Source organism: Megascapheus bottae, chromosome X (genome assembly GCF_031878675.1).
Source record: "Megascapheus bottae isolate mThoBot1 chromosome X, mThoBot2.hap1, whole genome shotgun sequence".
Classification (NCBI taxonomy): domain Eukaryota; kingdom Metazoa; phylum Chordata; class Mammalia; order Rodentia; family Geomyidae; genus Megascapheus; species Megascapheus bottae.
Genome location: NC_143547.1, coordinates 28,794,562 through 28,820,213, shown reverse-complemented (window position 1 = coordinate 28,820,213; position 25,652 = coordinate 28,794,562). Strand labels below are relative to the sequence as shown.

At 47.5% G+C, this 25,652-nt stretch overlaps 1 protein-coding gene across 1 annotated transcript; it reads right to left on the bottom strand.

The window, feature by feature from the left end:
• Positions 1 to 1,097: 1,097 nt before the first annotated feature.
• Uba1 (ubiquitin like modifier activating enzyme 1) lies at positions 1,098 to 24,137 on the bottom strand. Its single transcript, XM_090326608.1, has 26 exons — positions 23,942 to 24,137; positions 19,585 to 19,701; positions 19,420 to 19,478; positions 19,162 to 19,330; positions 18,933 to 19,067; positions 17,131 to 17,237; positions 16,789 to 16,879; positions 16,554 to 16,686; positions 15,984 to 16,081; positions 15,726 to 15,872; positions 15,417 to 15,593; positions 15,204 to 15,308; positions 15,032 to 15,112; positions 14,158 to 14,313; positions 9,633 to 9,798; positions 9,320 to 9,516; positions 5,275 to 5,339; positions 4,845 to 5,040; positions 4,126 to 4,200; positions 3,823 to 4,012; positions 3,221 to 3,309; positions 2,893 to 2,985; positions 2,580 to 2,771; positions 1,764 to 1,865; positions 1,561 to 1,661; positions 1,098 to 1,435 (listed from the first exon to the last, which is right to left on the bottom strand). The coding sequence occupies exons 2-26, from the start codon at positions 19,699 to 19,701 to the stop codon at positions 1,300 to 1,302; spliced, it is 3,177 nt and encodes a 1,058-aa protein (XP_090182734.1). The 5' UTR covers positions 23,942 to 24,137; the 3' UTR covers positions 1,098 to 1,299.
• Between the last annotated feature and the right edge of the window lie 1,515 nt (positions 24,138 to 25,652).

Sequence of the window (25,652 nt, the reverse complement as noted above, 5' to 3'; positions counted from 1 at the left end):
AAAAGACTGCAATGTGTTTCTGGGCACTGGTGACTCATGCCTATAATCCTAGCTACTCTGGAGGCTGAGATCTGAGGACTGCTGGTCGAAGTTGGCTGGGCAGGAAAGTCCATGAAACTCTTAATCTCCAATTAATCATAGAAAAAGCTGGAAGGTGCATTATGGGTCAAGAAGCAGAGTTCTAGCCTTGAGCAAAAGGAACTCAGGGATAGCACCCAGGGCCCAGAGCTCAAGCCCCAGGGCAGGCAAAAACAAAACAATAACCCCTACAATGTGCTGGATGGCCTTTCAGGCCAGTTGACCTAAGGGCACTATTTTCAGTGCCACAAGAAATGATTATTAAAAACCTATGAGCACTTTCAGTCAGGGGGCATGTATCTGCCCTAAAGACATAAGCATGTTGACCCTGATCACAGCCAATTTGTTCTTCAAGGAGACAGGATAGGAACAAGGTGTGATGTGCACCCAGCCCAAACCAGTCATCTGTTCTATGTGGCTTTACCAGTGTTTTCATGTCTGAGAAACAGAGGGAAAAAAGTGAACAACTCCCCCACTTTGACTAGGAAACCTTTTCCTGTGCTGATACTAAGGCTTGAACTCAGTCAGGGCCTGGTAGCTGTCATTATTTGTGTTTGTGTGTGTGTGTGTGCTGTTCCTAGGGCTTGACTCTGGGCCTGGCCACTATCCCTGAGCTTCTTTTGCTGAGTTTTTGTGCTCAAGGTTAGGGCTCTACCATTTTTAGTTACAGAGCCATTTCCAGCTTTTTAGTAGTTAATGAGAAATGTCTCCATAACTTTCCTGCTGGGGGCTGGCTTTGACCTATGATCCTCAGATATCAGCCTCCTGGTAGCTTGGATTACAGGTGTGAGCTCCCTTAGATTTTTTGCATTCTACTACTCGAGCCACAGTTCTATTTCTAGGTCTTTGCTGGTTAAATGGAGACACGAGTCTTCCTGAGATTGCTTCAAACAACAATCCTCAGATCTCATCCTCCTAAGTAGTTAGGATTGTAGACACCAGCCTAGGAAACTTTAAGTGACCATCTGAACCAGACCTAGGAAACTTCTTCCTTCCCAGGAACCAGCAAGGCAGGCCACTTCTGGGTTGGTATCTTTTTTTTTTTATTAGGATTTAGGTTTCAAATAGGTAGAAAGCAGTGGCAATGGGAGTTCAGGTAGAGGGTGATGAGGGAACACCAGGCTTGGCTAGCTGTACCACTGCCAGAGGTCAAATGGGAACCAGGGCTAGAAGAAGGCTGGGAAAGGAGACTGGGGCCAGCCTAGAGAACATCCACAGGGTTCAGCGGATGGTGTATCGTACATAGGGGACTTCAACATCCTCGCCGCTTTCGTCGTTGCAGCACAGCTCAAGCACCAGCGCCCGCACATGGCGGCCCAGCTTTCGCTTCGACACACGGCTTACGATCTCTGTCATCCTAGGGATAGGGTGAGGGCAGAGGGTCAGAGCAGGTAAAGATTGGTCAACAGGAGAGGGGCAGCTGCAAACTGAAATTTCACGACCCAAACAAGGACACAGATTGTCTGGCAGGGGCCAACTTACGGCTGATCCAATCGTTCCTTGAGCTTCGCAGCTGGCATAAAGAAAGAATACAGCATGGACACACCCTGGGATAGCATGGTGATCTCTAATTTGTGCTCTGTCTAAAGGGGAGAAAAAGGAAACAGCAGTGTCATAGGGGAAGGGAGAGGACAGCAAGTCACCTATACACCCATTCCCCTGGTGAAGGTGAGTTAGGGCCTTACCTTAAAGTAGTCAAGGAACTGTTTGAGGGTCATCTCCTCACCATTAGGCAGTAGCCCCTGTACCTCAAAGCGATCCCACAGTGTCCATTCTCGGTTATAGTACTACAGTGTAAGGAGAACAGAATGAGGGCTATCTCACAGGGGCCAGTTTCAGTCTGTCTCCACCTTACTATACTCATGCAGACATCAGATCACAATCCCACTCTAAAACCTTTTGGTCCCTGGGCATGGTAGCACATGCCTGTAATCACAGCACTCAGGAGGCTCTAGTGGGGGGGGTATCTGGAGTTTCAGGCCATCCTGGGCTACAGCAAGACCCTGTCTCAACAAAATCAAACCCAAACCAAAAAACTGTGTTGTGGCTGAACCTGATATGTCACTCTAAGGAAGCATAACCCCCCTATGATAAATGACAAATGACAAAGCCCAATGCTACTATGAGTCTATTCTCTTCTTATATACTGATTTCATCCTCTCAGTCATACTGCTCTACTGGTTTTTGTTCTTTCAACATGCCAGGCACACTTTACCTCAGTCAGTACTTTTGGAAAGAGCCATCTCCTAGTCGCCATCAAAGCCTACATAGGCTTGTCTTCTCACCCCTCCAAGTGTAAATTTACAAGTCATCTTTCCAGCAAGCTCTCTGACTACCCCATAATTAAAATCTCAAACCCTGATCTGCGGTAAGCTACAGCTGAAAGACAAGTCCCTGGGGCTCTACAGGAATTTTTACCCAATAACAGGGTATGATGCAAATCAGACCAAGATGGACACCAAGACATAACCCATCTACCACCTCCTACTGCAGGGGCCTACCTGATGACGAGGTGCAGCAAGGGGTTCAGAAAACCCAAAGAAGGGCAGGGCTAAGTTGAGGAAACCATTCTTATAGGAGTCCAGCTGTCGGTGCCCTTGCACTACCTTGTACAATTCCAGACACACAAGGCCAACCACAGCCGCTGTGGTTGTAGCAATGGCTGGTATGATCTTCCCTGCAATCAGTTTGCTCTGTGAGATAAGAAATGAGGGAGGTAAGTGGCGAGAAGCTCAGGACTTAAGAGAAGGAGACAAAAGTGAGGAACACAAGTCTGGGAGGGGGTGGAAGGAATACCAGGCTGATTCCCCTCACCTTGTGTCGATCTGCAGGGGGAATGTCATAGTTTTCTGCCCGGAGGTTGGATGCAGCCACAATGAAATCCATATGGAAGTTAGTGTCATCATCCTATTATGAGTGGAAAGAGTGAATGAGGTAAGGAGGAAGGTTCTTGGGCTTCAAGGGAGTATCTTCCACTACAAATTTCTTGCTCATCTGTCCACACTGCAGCCACATAGTAGGACCATGAGCTGATCCTCACAATAGCCTAAGACTGACTGTATAGCCCACACATCCATTCTGCCAACCTCTCCTATGCGCAAGCCCATCGTCCTGGCCCTCCCCAGAATCTCCTTCCCAGTACCTTCTCAAAGTCAATAGGGTACATCTTGAATCCAAGAAGCTTGTCTGGGCTGGGTAGTGTAGCCTTGAGCTCCTCTAGGCGGCTGTCATCTGCACAAAGAGAAGGGCCACAGCCTTTTAGATCCAGGGGATGATCTGAGGTGGAAATGAAAATGCAGGGTGGGACAAAACAAATTCAGGTAAATGCAAACTTTCGGAGGGAGACACATTCTTGGAGAATGGAAAGGTAAGAGGAAAGAAGAAGAACAAAATAACGGAGTGGGAATGTGAGAAAGAAGGCATCAATAGAGATTATCTCTAGAGACACAAAGTAAGACATTAGGAGAAAGTGAAAACATAGAACGAGATAGCCATGAAAAATCTGAGGGGAAGACAATAGATAGGAGAAAGGGGGAAGGGGTGATATATGGAAGTCAGGTGGGAGGAAATATGAGGAGAAAGTCACTGGGAAGTTATGAAAGAGTTGGAAGGAAAGAGAAAGAGAACTAAGCAGAGAGAACATGAAAGAGTCATTATTTCAGAATGAAGACTGGTGGGGAAACTGGATTAGGTTGGGGAAAAGTGGGGATAGTGATTCTTGGCCAACTGGCCAAACCCCCTCACCAACAGAGGCATTGGCACTCTGCAGCTCCTGGTCAGAAACATGAATCTTGACTCCAGACTTGGGGGTAAACTCAGGGATCTGCACCGACTGCAGGAGTGTGGCTACAGCAGCTCGGTCCTGAGACCCCAATAACCCATAGGTCTGGGCAAAAAGGTTGGCAGCAGCCATCACATAGTCCAGATGCAAGGGCTGGGGGAAGGCAGAGCAGAGTGAACATGTTAGCTTTCAAAAAAATGGGGAGACAGCACTTTCCCAACTGCCTACCTCTTCCCAAATCCCAGCAGGCCCCCAAGGAAACTTACATTGTTGACATCAAAAGTAAGTGGGTGTGGACAGCGTTTGGGCCCAGACCAGAATGGTGCTCCTGAGCTTGTAAGCTAAAGGACAAAGAGAGATTTGAGGAACAGGACTGCAGACATCTCTGGCAATCCTGACTCATTGCCTTGGGTTTGGCACATGCCTCAATTCTATTTTTGGCTGGGCACACCAGTCAATCACAAAAGACCCATGCTATATGGCTGTGTGTAGAGATATTCCAAAGGCAGAGTGAAAGTGGACCCTTGCTCATGGATTACCACCAATGCTGAGGAAATCGCCCTGTATTAAGACACGGAGTCATATTACCAGGCTTATATAGATTCCTGGGCACTGCATGAAGTCTATAAAATACTAATGAATCCTCTTAAAATGCCCAGTGAGGCAGATTACGATAGTTGCCATTTCATAGCTGAAGAAACTAGTCCAGAGAAGTGCCTTGCTGAGTTGAAAGAGAACTGAGAATTGCACTCACACTTAGGCACTACCACAGGCAAAGGAAACAGAAACCAAGTCCCTCGGTTCTAGGAATAGGGAAAGGAGCAAATAGGCCAGGCTTAATCATTCTTCTGACATCTCTTGCCTCAGGGCACCGGCTACAGCTGGGTGGATTAGTAACTCCAAAAAGCCATCTGAAGAGCTCACAGCAGACTCCAGTTTTGCAGGGGAATGCTTGTGGCCAACTGAGCACGCAAGTGGGCATTACCTGGTCGGGAGGAAAGTTGTGCAACAGCTGCCGGATGTTGTTAGAATACTGGGTGTGCCAGTGGTGGCAGGCCCAGGTCACACAGTCGGCCCAGGTCTGTGGTCGCTGTAGCACCAGGCTGCGCTGCACGGCCTCCAGCACCTCCAAAGGCTGGGTACCTGCCAGCCGCAATGTCCGCTCCACAAACTTGGGGTCTCTATCAGGGAGCGGAGAGGGCCGAGGGGCAGGATTACACAACAGCCCCAGGAGGCTTCAGGGCAATCCCACCTTCTCCACGAAAAGCTAATCTCCTGGCCCCATCAGCGAAAAGTTCCAGCATTCCCTAAACTCTTCTGAAAAGCGTGCCTGGTGCTGAGGGAGACAGTGTTAGAAAGCACACAGAAGACTATGGCTGGCAGGAAACAGGACAAAGGGAGGGCCAGTTACTCACGTGAGGTACTGGTTGACATTTTCTGCTGGCTGTTTGAAGAGGCCTTCAAACTCATCCCGAGCCCACTGCAGACAAAGCAAACAGGTTAACTGAGGCAATGGTAGACCAACATGGGCTTGTGAAGCGGTACATTACTGCTCTGGAAAGCAGAAGATCCCAATCTTCTTCCTTCTCTACCCCTCACTTCACGTTTAAAAATCAAGGAGCCAATCCCGGGAGCATGGCCTAGTGGTAGAGTGCTCATCTAGTATGCACAAAGTCCTGGGTTTGATTCCCAAGCCCAAGGACAGTGCTCAGGCCCTGAGTTCAAGTCCTAGGACTGGCAAAAAAAATCAAGCAGCCATGTACCATTTGTTCATGCTTGTAATCCTAGTTACTCAGGAGGCTGAGATATGAGAACCAAGGTTCAAAGGCAACTTGGACAGATAATTCTACAAAACTCCAGTGAACCAGAAAAATAAGCTGAAAGTGAAGGTATGGCTCAAGCGGTACGGTACCAGGTGTCAGGGTAAATTCAACACAGAGAACCTGTGTTTAGCCAGGTGCCAGTGGCTCACTAATCCTAGCGACTCAGAAAGCTGAGATATGAAGATCAGGGTTCAAAGCCAGCCAGGACAGGAAAGTCATGAGATTCTTTCAGGAGAGCCCAGGTTATACATAAGACTCTGTTCTCCAACCACCCCCCTCCCCCCGCTGACACAGACAAAAAAGACAGAACCAATGAACTTGACCTGAGCAGCAGATCATACCAAATTACATATGGAAAAAACTATTAAGATCTGTGTTATTTTAGTCTGCATAGGCTATTATACCTTAATGGGGAAAAAAAGGAAAACGAAATTATTAGGCTGAGCCCTGAGGCTCACATCTGTAATCCTACTCAGGAGGGTAAGATCTGAGGATCAGTTTGAAACCAATCTAACAGGAAGTCTCTTTCTCTCCCTCCCTCTCCCTTTCCCTCTCCCTCCCCCGCCTCTCTCTTTGCTGGTCCAGGGCTTGAAGTCAAGGCCTGAACACTGTCCTTGGGCTTTCGCAAGACTAGCACTTTACCACTTGAGCCACAGCACCACTTCCAGCTTTTCTAAACCCAGGTCTTTGAGCATGCTAGGCAAGCACTCTACCACTGGGCCAGACTCCCAGACCCCAGGAAGTCTCTTTTCTCCAATTAATCACCACAAAGCCAGAAATGGAGCTGTGACGCAAGTGGTAGCCTTGAACAAAAAAAGCTCAGAGACAGAGCCCAAGCCTTGAGTTCAAACCCCAGAATGTGCACAGAAAGAAAGAAAAGGAGAGAAATAAATGTATTTTTAAAATTTTTTTTAAAAAAATAAAAATGCAAACTGATTCTTATTCAGGCTTGAGAGATCTGGCAGAAAGAAGGAAGCTCTGTCTTTTGAGAATCCCCAGGACACAGTATGGAAAATACAAGTGTTAAGTGGTCTAGGCTCAAACTCCACCTTTATTACGTTTTAGTTTTATGACTTCAGGCACAGGTGACAATATCTTTACATACTATATCCTTTAGATATTGTCAATAGTAATGCCTACCTCAAGGAGTGGCTATAAAGTAACAAATGGCTCTGGGCACTGATGGCTCATACCTGTAATCCTAGTTACTGAGATCTGAGGAACTTGGTTCAAAGCCAGCCCAGGCACAAAAGCAGGTAAGACTCTTATCTCCAATTAACTACCAGAAAACTGGAAGTGGCGCTGTGGCCTTGAACTGAAGAGCTCAGGGACAGTGCCCAGGCCCAGAGTTCAAGCCCCACAACTGACCAAAAAAAAAGTAACAAATGGGGCCAGGCACCAGTGGCTTACATAGGTAGTTCTAACTATATCTGTAGGACTGGGGGTTGAATCTAGTCCAGGCAAAAAAGGCTGTGAGACTGTATTTCCAGCCAAACAAGCAAGCTGCGCACCCTGAGTTCAAATCCCAGTACCAACAAAAGAAAAGTAAGTAATAAATTGTATCTATTTCTTTGCTTTGCTAGAGATGGAACTCAGAGCCTTATGCATGCTAAGAACACGCTCTATTGCTTGTGGCCTGAAGCTGGTCACTTAGGTAAATTTTGTTTTGTGAGACCATATCATATGCACTATTCTACATGTAAGTACATCATATGCATATAGATGTTCTAACAAACTAGTTATTAAGTTCATTTTGAACAACAGCTGAAGAAACCTGGAGATAAGTGACCACTAATTTTGCTCAGCATGAAAATGTTCAGGCACTGCAGTCCAAGGCTAGAATCCTGACTACTTCGAAAGGATCAGATCTGATGATTGTGTTTCAAAGCCAGTCTAGCAGAAACATCTATGAGCCTCTTATTTCCAATTAAACAGCAAAAAGTGGAAAATGAAAGTATGGCTCAAGAGGTAGAACACAGCAACCTGGAGCAAAAAAGTCAACTAAGAATATGAAGCCTTGAATTCAAGCCCAAGTATTGGCACAGGGAAGAAAAAATGGTTGGGTTAGTTTTCAACTGGGACTGACATTGCATATGCTATGTCCCTTCCCCCCAAGACATTTGAAGAAATTTTTGTCTGTTACAGTGGTTAGGGAATGCCATGGTATTGAGTAGGTTGAAGCCAGAGATACTGAGTTTCCCCATAGTACACAGAACAGCACCCCCAGGACAAATAAATACCAAGTCAGCTAGGAGCCAGTGGCTCATGCCTCTCATGAAGCTGAGATCAGAGGATTGCGGTTTGAAGCCAACTTGAACAAAGAAGAGTCCACGAAATTCTCATCGCCAATGAACTAACAAAAGCCTTAAGTGGCGCTATGGTTTGAGTGAAAAAGCTGAGAGAGAGAGAGAGAGAAGGAGAGAGAGAGAGGGAGAGGGAGAGAGAGAGAGAGGAGAGAGAAAGAGAGGGGAGAGAGAGAGAGGAGGGAGCAAGGGGAGCCAGGGGAGCGAGGAGAGAGAGAGGGGAGCGAGGGGAGCGGGGAGAGGGGAGAAGGGAGAGGGGAGAGGGGAGAGGGGAGAGAGGAGAGAGGAGAGAGGAGAGAGGAGAGAGGAGAGAGGAGAGGGGAGAGGGGGGAGAGGGGGGAGGGGGGAGGGGGGAGAGGGGAGAGGGGAGAGGGGAAAGGGGAGAGGGGAGAGAAGAAAGAAGAGAGAAGAGAGGAGAGGAGGCCGGGAGTTTGGCCTAGTGGTTAAAGTGCTTGCCTAGCATGCATGAAGACCCGGGTTCGATTCCTCGGTACCACATATATAGAAAAAAGCCGGAAGTGGTGCTGAGGCTCAAGTGGTAGAGCTCTAGCCTTGAGAAAGTCCAAGGACAGGCCCTGAGCTCAAGCCCAGGACTGGCAAAACAACAACAACAAAAAAAAACAATAAATAAAATATCTTAATTTATAAAAAAAAAAACAGGAGAGGAGACAGGAGAGAGGGAGAGACTGAGTTCAAATATCCGTACTGCTGGCATTGGAAGACCCTACTATATTTTGGACATACATGCTTACTTTGCAGAGGCAGACTGAAATAGTAGGAAGAATAAAGTGGTGGGCTGGGATGTGGCTTAGTGGTAGAGTGCTTGCCTCACAAGCATGAAACTGAGTTCGATTCATCAATATCACATAAACAGAAAAAGCCAGAAGTAGTGCTGTTGTTCAAGTGGTAGGTTAATGCTCTAGGGTCCAGGCCCTGAGGTTCCTCAACTGGCCAAAAAAAAGGAAGGAGAAAGAAAAGGAAAAGGAGGAGAAGGAAGAGGAAGAGGAAGAGGAAGAGGAGGAGGAGGAGGAGGAGGAGGAGGAGGAGGAGGAGGAGGAGGAGGAGAAAGAGACAATGTTGTGCTATCCCATGGTAAACTCCACCACTACTAAAGATAGATCAGATTAACCTAAGAAATGGACAAACCATTTAACAACTGTCAAACCTAGGTGAACAGTGGTATTTGAGTATTCATCATAATACTCTTTACACTTGTCTATGGTTGGGTAAATAGAAGAATGAATCATTCTAGAAGCCTTAGCAGTCAGGTGGGAAGTAGAACATCTCATGCTTAGGCTGGGTCACCTTCTGTTCCTCCCTGCAGAGCCACTCACCTGCAGTGTGTGCTCAATAGCATTAGGGAAGTTTTTCAGGGTACAGATAGGGATGGATTTCTCTGGTGGATCCTGGCTGGAGCTGTACGACTCTGTCAGAAAGGGAATCACCACCTGCACATTGCCCTTAGTGCCCAGTGTGCCTGATTCCAGCAGTGGCTTTCGGTAGTACACGCAGCGGCGGTCCATGTACATGCCTGTTGGATAGAGAGCATGAAGGGTGAGTCAGGAAAGGACAGGAAGGCCTGCAGCCCTCACACATATGCAAATATCCAACTCTGCCCTGGATGTTCTTATTAGCCACTGAACTTACGGGCATCCACATTGTCCAAGGCATTAGCTACTCCGTCCAAGTTTTGGAAGAAATCGTCATCATAAATGCGCTCTGTGTCAGGACCCACGCGGTTCTGGTGGCTTATCACCCGGATGTGTGGATTCATCTGGCGTACAGCTGCACTGGCTGTGTCGGACTTTAATTTCTAGTGTGTGAAGTGGTGCAGTTCCAAGGTAGGAATAGGGGGACAAAAGTCAGTTATTTGTGCATCTGCTCTCAAAACACCTAGAAAACTATCCTGAAATTTTATTTAATGTTGTAAAAAGTCCTAAGATCCAGAGACTCCTGGCTTACAAGGAGACAGCCTGAGACAATGTCCCTTCACCAGAACTATGAGAAATGTGGCAGGAGCTAGGTATAAAGAGAAGCAGAGGACAGGCATATATCGGAAACAAAGAGCTGGATGTCTTTTGAGGGGTTGCCCATTCAACATCTATGTTGTTTCTTAGGCAGCAGCACCCAGGTTTAGAAATTTCCCCAAATACAATCAAGACACTATAACACAAATAAGTCCAAGTCAGAACCCACCCCTCCTCTGCTCAGAACTCTTATCCCAACTTAAAACAAACCTCCTCCAGACATTCAACTTCCCTTTCTCATTTAGTGTTTTTGTTGTTTGTACCAGTACTAGGACTTGAATTCAGGGCCTGGGTGCTGTCCCCGAGTTTCTTTTGCTCAAGGTTAGTGCTTTAACACTTGAGCCACAGTGCCACTTCCGGCTTTTTCTGTTTATGCACTAAGGGGCTTCATGCATGGTAGGCAAGCACTCTATCACTAAGCCACATTCCTAGCCCCTCCTGAGTTTTTTTGACCAAAGCCAGCACTCTACTACTTGAGCTACAGCTCCACTTCTGACTTTTTGATAGCTTATTGGGAAGAAAAAGACAGACTAGACTTTCTTGCTTAGGCTGCCTTTTAACTATGATCCTTCAATCTCAGCCTGAGTAGCAAGAATTTTTTTCCTTCCTTCACAAAGCTGTTTATGACAAATATGAGTGACAGACTTCACTACTGTTATCATTAATGTATCTTTTGTTTGCTACTTGCCTTTAAGCCAATCACAATCTTTGTTTCACTCTTAATATACCTTAAGTGTCAAGAACAGTATATCCCATAGTAACTGTTTGGCACATACCCACAATACCACCTATTTTAGGAAGCATAAATAGGAAGATCACTGTCCAAAGCTGACCCAGGCAAAAACCAAACCCCCAAACTGTGAGACACTATTTGAAAATTAGCTAAGCAAAAAAAAAAATGCAAAGGACATGGCTCAAGTGAAGCAACTGCTTAGCAAATATGAGGCCCCTAGTTCAAATCCCATATTACCCTTTGCCCCCATAAGGGAAAAACAGCTAGGTGTGGTGGCTCACACCTGTAATCCTAGTTACTCAGGAGGCTGAGATCTGATGATCAACGTTCAAAGCCAACCCAGACGCAAAAGAACCTGAGACTCCAATTAACCTCTAGAAAATGGGAAGTGGGTGGTAGCCTTGAGCTGTAGAGCTCAGGGACAGCGCCCAGGCAGAGTTCAAGGCCCAGGCAGAGTTCAAGGCCCAGGCGGAGTTCAAGCTCCATGACCCACAAAAAAAAAACAAAACAAAAACAAAACAAAAAAAACCTTGATGATTAATGAGTAAACACTGATGTGCTGGTGGTGTGGCTGAAGTGGTAGACCACTTGCCTAGCATGCTGTAGGAGGTCCTATGTTCAACCCTAGTACCACACAAAAAAATACACACACACACACGTACCTACGGAAGGCTCAACTCAGTTCCAACTTTGCTGAGAAGAGTTAACCAATTCAGCAAAATCCTAAAGATCCAGGCACGGTGGCTCACGCCTGTAATTCTAGCTACTCTGGAGCCTATGATCTGAAGATCAAAGTTCAAAGCCAGCCCGGGCAACAAAGATCCAGAGACTCTTACCTCCAATTAATCACTAGAAAACAGGAAGTAAGGCTGTGGCTCAGGGGTAGGATGGTAGCCTTGAGCTGAAGAGCCCAGGGACAATGACCATGTCCAGGTGTAGGGCAGTAGCCTTGAGCTGAAGAGCTCAGGGACAGCACCCAGACCCAGAGTTCAAGCCCCATGACCTCCCCCCAAAAAATCCTAGAGAAAACTTGCTTCTCAAGTTGGCCCTTAGCTTGAGTCTAGGAAGCTGAACTGGGGAGGGTTCTCCATCACTGCCTAATTGGTGACGGTGGCTCACTGTACCTAAACTCTTCTCAGAAAACAGCTGATTTATGTCACCTTTCCTGCTGGTAGTTTGGATTTGGGGGATGAGGGGTGGGGCTTGAACTTAGGGCCTAGCCGCTGTCTATGAGCTTTCTCAAGGATAGCATTCTACCACTTTGAACCACAACTCAATTTCTGGTTTTCTGGTGGTTAATTGAAAATTTAGAGTCTCGTGGACTTTTCTGCCTACGCAAACTTTGAATTTTGATCCTCAGATCTCAGCCTCTTAAGTTGCTAAGATTACAGGTGTGAGCCATCCACACTTATCTAGTATTAAATATTGATGCCTGGCTAGTTATCGTTAAAAGTACTAGTATTTAGAGAGTTTCCAATGTACATTTCATGTACATTGCTGCCTTGGTAGCTGGGGGAAATAATACAACTCCCAAGAAGACTCTTACAAACTGGCCCCATGAGCCTCTTCACTGTGATCATTACGCTATGTCATTTCTATATACTAAATCAGAGCCATCCATGTGACCACATGGCTCAATCTTGGGGATCTTCCTAGTGCAGCACTAAGCTTGTCTGAAGCAGCACTGATAAAAAGTGAAGGATAAAGAAAAAAGAAGCTGGGGCCGGGAGTTTGGCCTAGTGGTAGAGTGCTTGCCTAGCATGCACGAAGACCCGGGTTCGATTGCTTACTACCACATACATAGAAAAAAGCCAGAAGTGGTGCTGAGGCTCAAGCGGTAGAGCTCTAGCCTTGAGAAAGTCCAAGGACAGTGCTTAAGCCCTGAGCCCAAACCTAGGACTGGCAAAAAGAAAAGAAAAGAAAAAAGAAGCTGAGACAGGCGTGGTGGTTCAGTGGTTCACGCCTGTAATCCTAGCTAGTCAGGAGGCTGAGGTCTGAGGATCAAGGTTCAAAGGCAGCCAGGGCACGAAAGTCTGTGAGACTCTCCAATTCACCTTTAGAAAACAGGAAATTGCCGGGGCCAACCGGCAGCAAACCAGGGTTCGCAGATTGGGGTTCCTGAAATCGGGGGCAAGGACTAGCAAGAAATAGAAGAGAGACAGACACACCGGGTCCGGGATGTCCGCAGTCCAGGCAAAGACTGCCGAGACTGCCGCGTTTATTTTCCACTCCCCCTTCTTCCCTCCTCCAGACCCAGGGAACCTCCAGCTGTTACATTCATATGGTAATTCTCAGGTCATTTACATAGAATAGGGCCAGAAAACAATAAGACAATAAAGCCATCGTCTGATGCAAGTCAAGGTACAGTTTGATTCCACTCTGGCTCCCACCAGGAAATGGGGCTTGGCTCAAAGGTAGGGCCGCAGCCTTGAGCTGAAGGGATCAAGTACAGTGCTCGGGCTGAGTACAAGCCCCATGACCCCCACCCACAAAAACCTGGACATCTGGTAGGTAAGTAGCTCATGCCTATAATCCTAGTTACTCAGGTAGCTTGAGATCTGAGGGTCATAGTTTAAAGCCAGTCCAGGCAGGGAAGTCCCTAAGGCTAGTTCCAATAAACTAATCAGAAAAAGCCAAAAGTGGTATTGTGGCTCAAATGGTAGAGGCTCAGGGACAGCATCTACAATGAGTTCAAACCCCAGGAACAGGGAAAAAAAACACAAACAAAAAAGCCAGCCCAATCAGGAGTCAGTGAAATTCTTCAATTAACTACCAAAAAGCCAGAAGTAGAGCTGTGGCTCAAGTAGCAGAATACCAGCTTTAAGCAAAGAAGCTCAGGTACAGGGCCGGGAGTTTGGCCTAGTGGTTAAAGTGCTTGCCTAGCATGCATGAAGACCCGGGGAGCTCTAGCCTTGAGAAAGTCCAAGGACCGGGCTCAGGCCCTGAGCTCAAGCCCAGGACTGGCAAAAAAAAAAAAAAAAAAAAAAAAGAAGCTCAGGTTACAATGCTAGGCCTGGACTTCCAAGTTCCAGGACTGGCACAAAAGAAAAAAAGATGAGAAGTGATAAACTCAATGGAAGGACACTTAATGTTTGTTGGATAAATGACCGAAACTAAGGGAAAGAAAAGACTTTTGTCAGAAAGGACGGGAACAAGGGGCTGAGAATGTGGCTTAGTGGTAGAGTGCTTGCCTAGCATGCATGAAGCCCTATTCCTCAGTACCATAAACACAGAAAAAGCGGAAAGTGGCACTGTGGCTCAAGTGGTAGAGTGCTAGCCTTGAACAAAAGAAGCTCAGAGGTGATGCTCAGGCCCTGAGTTCAAGCACCAGGACCGACAAAAAAAAAAAAAAAAAAGGACGGGAAAAAGAAAAGGCAGTAAAAGCTCCATCTCCTATACTGGCCCAACTTACCGTGACATCCCAGGGCCGGAACAGAAACTGTCGGTTCAAATTTGACTTCTCAATGGTGTCCATGTCTGTGACAACAATTTCTCCTTCCTCCCCACAGCCCAGCCCAATCATGGCAAAGTTCTTGAGCAGTTCACAGCCAATGGCCCCAGCACCAACCTAAGGAAACAGCCAAGATGAGAGACAGACATCTGTCAGGATGATGCAGGTTGGTACAAACCCACCCATCACTCTTCAGTGATTCTGAAGCCAGTAGAAGGGAAGAGGGCTAGTACCATAAATCTTTAGGTCCAAATCACTCACATGATAGGTGCTGATGGCTCACACCTGTAATCCTAGCCTACTCAGGAGGCTGAGAATGGCAGTTTGAAGCAGCTCAGGAAGGAAGGTCTATGAGATTTTCTATTAACTAGCAAAAAGGCCAGATGTGGAGCTGTGGTTCAAGTACGAGAACACTAGCCTTAAGCACAAAAACCTCACGGACAGGGCTGGGAGTGTGGCCTAGTGGTAGAGTGCTTAAAAGCCTGGGTTTGATTTCCCGGTGCCACATACACAGATAAAGCCAGAAGCAGTGCTGTGGCTCACGTGGTAGAGCACTAGCCTTGCTAAAGCCCAAGAACAGTGCCCAGGCCCTAAGCCCAAGCACCAGGAGTGGGGAAAAAAAAGCTCATGGAATGCCCAGGCCCTGAGTTCAAGACCCTGAGTTCAAGACCCAAGACTGGCATGCATCAATCACCATAAGGAACTACCCAAGAGGGACAAATGAGGCTGTACCCAGGCAAAAGGGGTGGGGTATGGGTGCAAGGACAAGACCCTCCCTTAGGAAGGTCAGATGTTGGGGAGGTGGACACAGTGAGTATCCAATGGAATCACCTACCAGGAAGTACTTCTGCTTGCCTAGCTTCTCTTGTAGGTCAGAGCCAAATACAGCCACCTGCCCATCATAACGGTTCTGCCGCTGAGGAACAAGAAGGGAAGAGGAGGGTCACAGAGGAATTTCCCTGGAAATGCCCCCATAGCTGGCTTCCCCATAGACCCCATTCACATACCGGGAGACATTTTTCTTCTGTGAGGGCATTTTTGTTCTCAGGAAGACACTCAAGGGCATCAAAGTACAACCACTGCATAATAGGCATAAATTTCCCAGAGCAGGCCTGGTGATGGGGGAAGGAGTGAAGTTGTCAGTGGTTCATCAGGGCCTGACCCAGATGGACACGTGGTGGGGTCAGAGAGACACCTGGCCCATCTATACCCAGACTTACTTTCATTACTTCCTGGGCTGCAAGTCCTCCAATGAAAGCATTTATGGGAGCCAGATCTCCAGCAGCGACATAGGCCAACTTTCGGAGAAGGTCCTCATCCAAGTTTTCCTGCTGTACGGCAGGCAGGGCACGGGAATTCACAGCCTGTGCTAGGGCCACTAGTTCTGTTGCATCTTCCTATTAGGCCAAAAGAAACCAAGTGAAGATGAGATAAATCACTGTTGGGGAGGGAGAGTGGACATGAGGGGGGACATGTCAGAACTTCAGTGCCAAGGACTTGTGTCCTGGCTTGAAGGTCAAGTCACCCACCTCATTGCGGGGCCGAGGTGGGCGGTTGTGCTGGGCACAGAATTGATGCAAGGCTTGAAAGCCAATATGTAGCTGAGCAGGGCGAGAATATTTAGCGAAGTCCGTCATCACAAAATCGGGTTCCTCCAGTGAGGCCGGCAATGATTTCTGTAGGGAGTATGGGTAGGACATCAGAACCAAAAGAAGAGGAATGGAGAACTTGGAACTATCTAGAACCCTGTATGGGCTTGTTATCCATCCCCCGTCACACACACTTACAAAGCTAATCTTCTTAGGTACTTTGACCTGACTGACGATGCCTCCACGAACGTAGTCAGAAAAGTTAGAGGTGTCACAGATACTAAAGGTGTAAGGACCTAGGGTGGATGGGGGAGATTGTCAGTCTACCCACCCTTCAAAGTCCACAATGCACACAGAACAAGAACACAACTACCCCTCAACCAGCTCAAGAGAAAAGAATCATCTCTCCATTCACTTCAGACTCTATTTGGGACATCAAAGAAACCATCTTCACTGCCCCAGAGCCAGCTAGGACCCCAGGAGACCCTGTGTCCCTGGCCTCAAGGATATATTGGAAGGCCTCTATTCCCTCCCAGATCAGCTCAGACGTGAGTCTGAGATCCTCTGATCTGCTCTATTCAAATAGCAGAGTTCTTTCCTCTGAGGTCCCAGCATTTCTCTAATCCCTAGAATCCCCAGGAAATTCTGCCTCTGGTTCATCTTCAGACACTCAGGGCATGTCTCCCCTCATTCTAAACCAAGGGCACATCTCTTTCCCCTTCAGTACTTTAGCCTATTCCCCTCTGATGTCCCCAGACCCTAGCTCACCCAGGACTTTGATCTCCATTGGCTGACTCCCATTGAGTTGAACCATGCCCTGTACTTCTGAAAAGGAGACAAAATCGCCACTCTCGAATCCATGTCGGGCCTCATCCAAGCAGGTAACCACACCGGGGTTGTCCTGATTGAAAAAGGAGAATGCTTCAGAGTTAGGCTTAGGGAATCAGAAGCAGACAGATGCCACTGCCCACCCCACCAAGACCCTTGAGGCTGGTCTCCTCACCTTGGTGACCATAGAAACCATAGCACTGAGTGGTTGCTCCCCATTGGGATCTGTGAGGACCATTTCCTCTCCAAAGTCACAGAAAAGTTGCCTGTAAGAGAAGGGACAGAGATGATTTCTAAGGACCCCACACACTGGCCCCATGCAGCCCTCAAAGTGCAGTACTAGGTATCTGCTGACCAAACAGTCCAACACCGTGGAGAACACTGTAGGGATCAGATGGCACCAGTGCCAAACATACAAATTCAAAACTTGGGTGGTGGATATGCAATAGTTACAGGCTGGGAGTCTTGACCTAGGAGGGGCTGGGGAAAAAGGAGTAGGGGGACAGGTAGCACTCACCCAAATAGGCCTCGAGTGTCTGCTACCACTAGCTTGATACCATGATTGTGACAGAATTGACCCACTCGAAGCTGGTCCTCGAGTGGGGAGTTGGTGAGGACTACGACCTGTGGAGAAATAAGAGGCTTAGGAAGAGAAGGATGGCAGAAAGCCAGTGTGTGTGGCAGGGGCTCTCTGGTTCAGCGCGAGCGCTTGCTTGCTCGCTCGCTCGCGCGCGCGCGCGCGCGCTCTCTCTCTCTCTTCTCTCTCCTCTCTCTCTCTCTCCCTCTCCCTCTCCCTCTCTCTCTCTCTCTCTCTCTCTCTCTCTCTCTCTCTCTCTCTCTCTCTCTCTCTGTGTCTCTGTGTCTCTGTGTCTCTGTGTCTCTTTCTCTCTGCCAGTCCTGGCCTTGAGTTCAGGGCCTGAGCATTTTCCTTGGACTTTCTCAAGGCTAGAACCTTGAGAGCCACGGCACTACTTCTGGCTTTTTCTTGTATGTGGTACCAGGGAATCGAACCCAGGTCTTCAGGCATGCTAGGCAAGCACTATACCACAGGCCAAGCTCCTGGCTTTTTTCTTTTTGCCAATACTGGGACTCGAACTGAGGACCTAGAAGCTGTCCCTGAGCTTTTTTTTTTTCTCAAGGCTGGCACTCACCACTTCAAGTCACAGCTCCATATCTGCCTTTTCTGGTTAGTTGGAGACATGAGTTTCCTGAATTTTATTGACTGGGCTAGCTCTGAATGGAGTTCTTCAGATCTCTGCTTCCTGAGTATCAGGATTATTGGCATGAACCACCAGGGGTCAAGCTACGAAGACCTTTCTGTGCATTAGAATCAGTGAAGGTGAAAGTAGTGAGAAGAATGAACCCCTAGACTATGTCAGAAAAGGTAGAGAGGCAGCTGGGTGCATGAGACTTCAGAGAACAGCTGACTCACTTGTTTGACAAACACCCACTGTTGCCTGCCTACAACCTTGCCATGCCCTGAGACACACAGGCGGGGTAAAACTCTGTTTTCCAGCCAAGTCTGAGCTCACTCCAGCCACACCCACCTGCTCCTGGTTCTCAAGACATTGCCTGCTCAGCTGTAGCTTCTGAGGCTCTGCTCTCTGCCTAAATACCAATCTCTATTCATCAGAGTGAGCATCTAAGATGCAGCTGTGGTGCCTGGGCCTCTCAGGGAGCCCGAAGTAGAATCAGCTCCCAGAGGCCCCTTTTCCTATGCAGCCTCATAAATTAGCAAATAACCATATAACTCCCCCCCCCACAGGCGAGTTGCTAGTGTATGGTACATGCTTAACTCTCACAGAAGCGTACGTACAGGAGCCGAGAGTATAGCCTAGTGGTAGAGTGCTTGCCTAGCATTCACAAAGCCCTGGGTTTGATTCCTCAATATCACATACACAGAAAAAAGCCAGAAGTGGTGCTATGGCACAAGTGATAGAGAAAGACCTAGACTTGAGAAAACCCAAGGATAGTGCCTAGGCCCTGAGTTCAAGCCTCAGAACTGGCAAAAAAAAAAAGTGCCCCAGTATAGCAGCCATTTTTAGTCTATAGGTAGGAAAATGAAGGCACCGGGTCTAAGTGATCTCCTTGAAGTCACAGTAGATCCAGAGGTGCAGGGCAGAGCAGGATAGTCTGTCATATCAACTATACTGAACTGTTTCTGTGTCCATATGTTTCCTAAAGGCTCTCATCCTTTCAAGCTTCTAGTCTAGAATCCCCAGTGTGGAGGAGTCTGGTACCCAGACTGGTTTATTGAATACAGAACAACTCTAAGAACACAGTATTGAGGTAGAGGGCTGGAGGGGATTTCTCAAGTACCTGAAAGCCACTAAGGAAGTCTTCAACGAGGGGCCCAGTATAGGCAGTGACAGGCACATAGCTGTTGAGTTCAGCGAGGCGGGGCTGAGACACCTCAGCTCGGTTTTTTCCAATGTCTTCTTCTCGCAAGTAAAACTGCAAGGGTGGGAGAGTAGGAAAGAAATAAGCAGGCTTTCGCACACAGAGGGGCTGGCATTTTAGCAGGAAGAAGTAATCTGGGAAGAAGTACCTGGGAGGACAGATCAGCCCACTGGGCAGTGCCCTGGTCATGTAGGGTGACAGCCTTGACCCCACCAAGGATGATGTTTTTAGCGATCTCCACACCCAAGCCCCGAAGGCCTGAGATTAGGACACTGGATGTCTGGAGCCGTTTCATTGCCTCATGGCCCAACACATACCTGCCAAGTTAGAAAGCACTGAAGTTAGAGGCCTGGCCCCATCCAAAGCCATCCTCTCCCAACCTCAGCCAGGTTTCAGCCTCACTTACAACTGCCGGGAGTAAAGTCCCTCATCTATGTCTGCTTCACTGCCGTTCTTTGCCATTCCCTACAGATGGGAGGTTAGAACAGGTTTAGGGACAAGTTAGGAGTGGGGTGTGGACAGATGCATGGTGATAGGACTCTCCCACCCACTGGCTGGTCTGCACACTCACGTTGGTTGGCACTGAGGGTACTTGAGACAACACGGACGGGGAAGGGGAACAGTTAGAACCCGGCTTTGGATCAGGCCCGGACACGCGACGTTTCTTGGACAGCGGCGAGCTGGACATCTAGAAGGAAAAAGGAGGGAGACGTGATTATACCTGTGGCTTTCTGCTTGCTAAAGGTAAGTAGGAAAAGGAAGACTAAAGCAGGAACCAACTCCATTTTACAGAAGAAAGTGTTCCAGTGAGATGAAGTAATTTGTCTCCAGAGTCACATCACTGTCATAGTGAAGGATTTGAACCTAGGTAGTCTGAGTATGAAATGCCTCTCCCCCAGCTCAGAACAAAAAGACTCCAATCCTGTGGCTGAGAAAAAGCTATGAGACAGGACTCGTGGGAGGTCAGAAGACAGATGTGAACTCAGGATAGACTGGGTTTTGTACCTTGACCCGGCCACTCCTTCAGCCAACCTATGAGGCTATTTCTTCACCTGTAAAACAGGGGTAATATAGCTTCTGCAAGGAGTTTAAAAAAAAAAAACAACAAAAACACAGACTTGGCACAAAGGAAGTGAGTACAACCAAGCAGCCAATCCCAGGGACACAGAGGTGAGTTCAAGAGGGATATGAAACTGGAACTGATAAGATGGGATAGGCAGGTCACACCTTGCTGGAAACCCAGGCCCCAGAAGTTGCTAGGGGAGGAGGTTTCCAAAGTGTAATCTCCTAAATTTTGGGAGGGGAAACTGAAGCCAGGCCAATAAAACAGGCTGCAGAATGAGAAAACAATTCCCAGGTCTCACTTGCATGGGGAGTCCCCTAAACAGGTGAACATTGATGATAAATTTACTAGGAGTCCTCTCAGAACCAGATACCATACTAAGCACTTTAATGAGCCTATCCCACTTTAAAGCCTGTCCTCAGGGCACTCCTGTGAGTTTTAGACTTCTATAGTACCCACTCCTCAACTCACAAGGGAGGGGGAAAAAACATTTGGGGATTTATTTTGTGACTTGACCAATGTTCCTGCTGAGTGGCTGAATCGGGAGCAGACCAGGATCTGCTGATTCTGAAGTCCAAGCTATTTCCCAGTGTTATCAAGTTTCACCCCCTCAGTGGTCCTGACCCCAACAAGGCAGGGTTTGATGTCCTTACTGAACAAAGGAAAAACCATAAGTGACTTGCCAAGGGTCACATGCTAGTTCTCAGAGGCAATATACATTATATATATATATACACACACACACACACACACATCACCTGTGGTAGGAAGGAAAGTATGATGGTGGCATGGGGGACCTAAGACATGGACTAGACCCAAACATTGAAGACAATAAATAAAACCCCAGATCATTCCCCTTCCCAGGTTCAATGCTCCTCAAAGCACTGAGCTATTGATAACACTTGTCTTCTGTTCATATGACCGCTTTTAGTTTAAGCTTTTTCTGACACCCAATCACACAAACATACATAGGATTCCACCTTGGTGCTGTCACACTGTAACACTAACCACAATGACAAGAGCTCCCTTCTATCTACCCAGAGCTTACTGTTTGTCAATCACAGGGTAAAGGGCTTTGTCTAATCCTAACAATGCCCATGAACTACTCACATCACCCAGATGAGAACACAATGGCTCAGAGACCAGTATTCACTTGCAGTCATGAAGCTGGTGAGCAACAATTTGGAAAATTTTTCTGGATGAACTGCAGTCAGAACCCAGCTCTGGCATTAAGGAGAAGGGAAGGGGGAAAAAAGAGGTGGGGATGGATCTGACTCTGCAAGTCAAACTGCCAGGAATGCTAAGATCCAACCTATGTAGGAAGAGGCCCTGATGAGTTAGGAGAGAAACAAAGGCATTTCTTATTCTCCATTTACTGGCTTTCTGACCTTGCATAGGGATCTTATTTCCTCTAAGCCTTATTTTCTCCAAATGCCAGGACAAAAGGAACTGTCTTCAAAGAAGAGGTCTATGGACAGAACTTTTGCAGCTAAGCACGTTAAGCTCCTCCCTGGACACCTGAGGGCACCTCCATTACTTAGTTATCTCTGCCTTGTCATTGGTCAGTTCAGTTGGAACACAATCTTGCCTCACTCCCCAAATTAGATGTGATCCGGGGCCACAGAGCTCTTTTCTAGACCTTTCACCTCTCCATCCTAGTGCTGGCAGCCAGAGTCTAAGCAGGTTTGGCACAATTGTTCAAAAGTGCTGTAATCTCAGTACTTAAGAGGCTAAAGCAAGAATATTACAAGTTTGAAGATCCCTGGGCTACACTGTTTCAAAAACAAAAGTGGACTTACAGTTATCAAAGTTTAGAGTATCTTTGTCACAAGGCAAGCAGAAGTCTGAATCAAACTCCTAGAAAGAAGCTAAAGATCCCCACCTCCACCAGTAAACCTCCCAAATCCCCTTTCTCCCTTAATATGTGTTGAGGCCCCTATTAGTACACAGACCTCTGTTAGAACATATCTTTGCACTGTTTCAGAAAGAGGTGAGGTGGGACAGAGCATTTCAAAACTTAACCTGGTGTCTCCAAACTGATGCCTGTGAAGCTTGAGTATGCTCTACCCCCAAACCAAAGGAGGGCTTGAAGGAGGAATCCTAAAGCAGGCTTGAAAGGGGACAGAAAGGGGGAGATGGGAGCAAGATGGAGAAATCAGGGCATGGAGAAGCAATTCTGGGGTCTGCTAAGTTTCTGGGGAAGGGTTGACTGAGAAACCCTTGGGAATCAGAAAGGTGATTGAGCACAAGGAGCTCTGAGGGAGATGGCAAAGTGGAGGGGAGGCAGGGGCAAGGGTGTTGGGAAAGACTCCAGTCAGTCTCCAAGTAAGTAGGAGGCCAAGTGCAGGAGAACTTGCAAGAGGAATGGGGGGCAATTTTTGTTTAGAACCTGAGGTCCTGGGGGTCTCTGAGGAGAGACACAGTTGGTGAACAAGAGACTTCAAGTATAGGGGAATTTCTAGTGGAGCACAAAGGACCTTATGTAGATCTGACAGGAATGTTATGTAGGTACCACAGATGCTCTGGCCAGGGTGGAGAGAGGAAGAAGGACCCAGACAATTCAAGTCTTCAAAAAAAAAGGTTAGTAAGCAAAGATTGGTTAGGTCAAGTGTAAATTGGCTTCTCTGAACAATTCTGTTTAAGCCTATAGACGAGAGGGTGAGTAGATGAGTAGTGGACATTAGGGTTTTTCCACTCTGGTGGAGGGTAAGTGGATCTTTTGAGGGAAGAGATATCTGAAAAATCCAGGGTTCTTTTATGAGACTGAAAGCAGAAGCTGAGGGCTCCAGGAGATAGTGAGGACCTTGGACCTTAAGTGGATTTGCGACAAGAAGCTAGCTAGATGTCTCATCAGCTTTTGGAGGTAGACAGTGGGTCTAGGATTGGGCTGGGAAGGTGAAGAGACTAGAAGCCAATAGGGTCTGCAAGAGGAGATGCTGGCAGGGAATCTCTTACTGGAGAATTATGTGTCCTAAGAGTTCCTCCCCACAGTGTCTGATTTCCCTAGAGCTCAGGGTAAAGTCACTAGGGGGTTAAGAATGTCTCCTAGGGAAGATGCTGAGGAGGAAGGAGAGGCAGAAAACACTGGGAGCATTGGAAAAAAAAGTGGGGGACTTCCTTAAAAGTAGGGGAAGTCTAAGGGCAGATTCTAGGAACTGAAGGAGGGTCTGAAAGCAGACGCTGAGAGATCCAGCCAGAAATGCTGGCTCCAGTGGGCTCCCTGATAGCCGGATGCTAGGGCTAATGTGAAGATTCCAGAAGGCAATTGTAGAAAGTCTCCTCCAGGAAGGCCAGTCCCAAATGGTTTGTCACCACCTCGGATCTCTATGGCACCTCTAAAGGAGGGTTAGTGAAAGGAAATGCTAGAGACGGCTCTCAGAAATGAAGGCTATCCGGAATGTCCCAGAAGAGTAGTCTGGCCCCAGCTGGATACCATTTAGGAAAAAAAAACCTAAGGGTTAGATTCGGGAACAAATCTTTAATAGCATTCAAATGCGAATGGCTTTCACCAGCAAGGGTGATCCCGCTTGTCTGGATCTGGAAGACGGGAGGGAGTTTTTGGATGAAATGCAAAGACTCAGATGGAATTTAGCACCTGGCTAAAGGCACTACACATGAGTCACCATAAGCAGTTCGGGGGGCGGGGGGGGTCTGACCCCAAGGTCATATTTCAGAGATGGAAAGGAGATAGGGTGGTCCCAGGTGGGAAAACAACTGCTCCGGTCCCAGGCTCTGCTCCCCTGGCTCCCCTCCTGCACGGATCCTTGGCGTCCAAGACACCGCAACCTCCCAGACATCAGCCAGCCCAGCCCTTCAATTTCTCCTGAAATCCAGCCCAGGCCAGGTGCTTGGAAAAGACCATTACCAATGCCGGTTCCCCGGGTCGCGCCGCCGCCAACTCCTCAAGGAGCCGAAGCCAAGCTCGGCCGCCACCTTTCTCCTTTTCCTCCTCCCCGCCGCCTGGGCCGCCTGGAATCGCCTCCGCCGCAGCCTTCTCCTCCCCCCGTGGTGGATGCAGTTGTCCCTGCCACCTCCACTCCGCCAACACAAGATGGCGGCTGCGGAGCCCAACGCCGGAACAAAACCTTGGGCACCACCCCCAGAAACCCGGATGCGAGAGAGCCGCACCCACTCATGAATCAAGTCTTAGGTTCCCGACCCGGTTTGTGACTCATTGCATTAGAAAGGGAAGAGCTCCACCTGGTGGTAACGCAGCGGTAACTAGGAAAACAGGTGAAATAAGAGGCCACTCCCCAAGGAATATGTATTAAAAAAAAAAAAATCAATTGCTGCAGTCTTCCTTGGCACGGAAACCAAGGAAGACTCTCAAGGCCACGCTTCCAGACCGTAAATTATGCATGAAGTCGGGTGGGTTGTTTGACTAACACCACGCAACCAGAAAGCAGAGGTTAGAACACTGCAACCACACCCTACTGCTCATGAATAATGAATGATCTTGCTGCAGCCCGGAAGCTAAGGAGACCAAGGCTACATCTTATTCATGAATAATGCATAAAGTCCAGTGGGTTGGAACAAAAGAGAGAGGGCCGCCTATTGCTGCAGCGAATACCTCGTCAGCAAGGAAATGGGGCTTCTGCAGGGAAAACTGCACTCCCTTGGCTTCTGAATAATAAATACTACTCGTGAAGTCGTTCAAACTCGAAACTCTTCAAACTGGAAACCCCGAGGTCAAGAAAGGTCCCACTCAACCCATGAATCATTCATGAGGAGGGATGCTCAGGCTCAGCCCAGCGAATAGGGATTGTGATGCTATAACTAGCAACTTGGCCACACCTTCCTGTTATTGAGTCATAAGCACCCTTCAGAGCCACGGAGAAAACCCAAGGGGAACATGAGTTCCCTGTTCCCTACCACCAACTGCTCAGAATCTACAGCTTCTTTGCTCTAACCAAACCCACAGTCTCTATATGGCAGCAGGTGTCTGATTCCATAGTTGGAAAAATATCCATAGTAATAGAACCCACCCACCCATGTCATAGAAGTGGGATGTGCTATTATGAAAATCAAACTGAATCATGGAATGGGCCTGAGAACCGTACTGACATTTTTTTTAATACAAAACCCTGTAGTACAGGGTTTTTTACACGTGGTTTTAATCAAGCACAGCAACATCAAAAAACAAAACAAAACAAAAACAAATTGGGATGTAGAGCTCTCAGACCCACATTACTGTCTGCTGTGTTTAAACTCTGCATTCTGAGGATTCTAGGTTTTTCCTTAATTGACATACCTTGGGAACCATATACATGCCGACACTACTTAGAAAGAGAACACATAAATATATTTTCACCGCAATGTAAAATTAGTTTGGTGTGAGAATACATCCAGCCTAAGAAACCCCCAACTTGGGTGACAGTATCCCCATCCAGAAAGAGAAACAACTTACCTTAATACAAAATTTGAGTAATTTTGTAGAACAATGGTACATAAGCAAGTACTATATATAACTCATAGTTATACCTAATATCATAGCACTATTTTTTAAGGGACTGGGTGTTACTATGTTGCCTTTGTTGGCTCCAGACTCCAGAGCTCGAACACTTCTTCAGACTCAG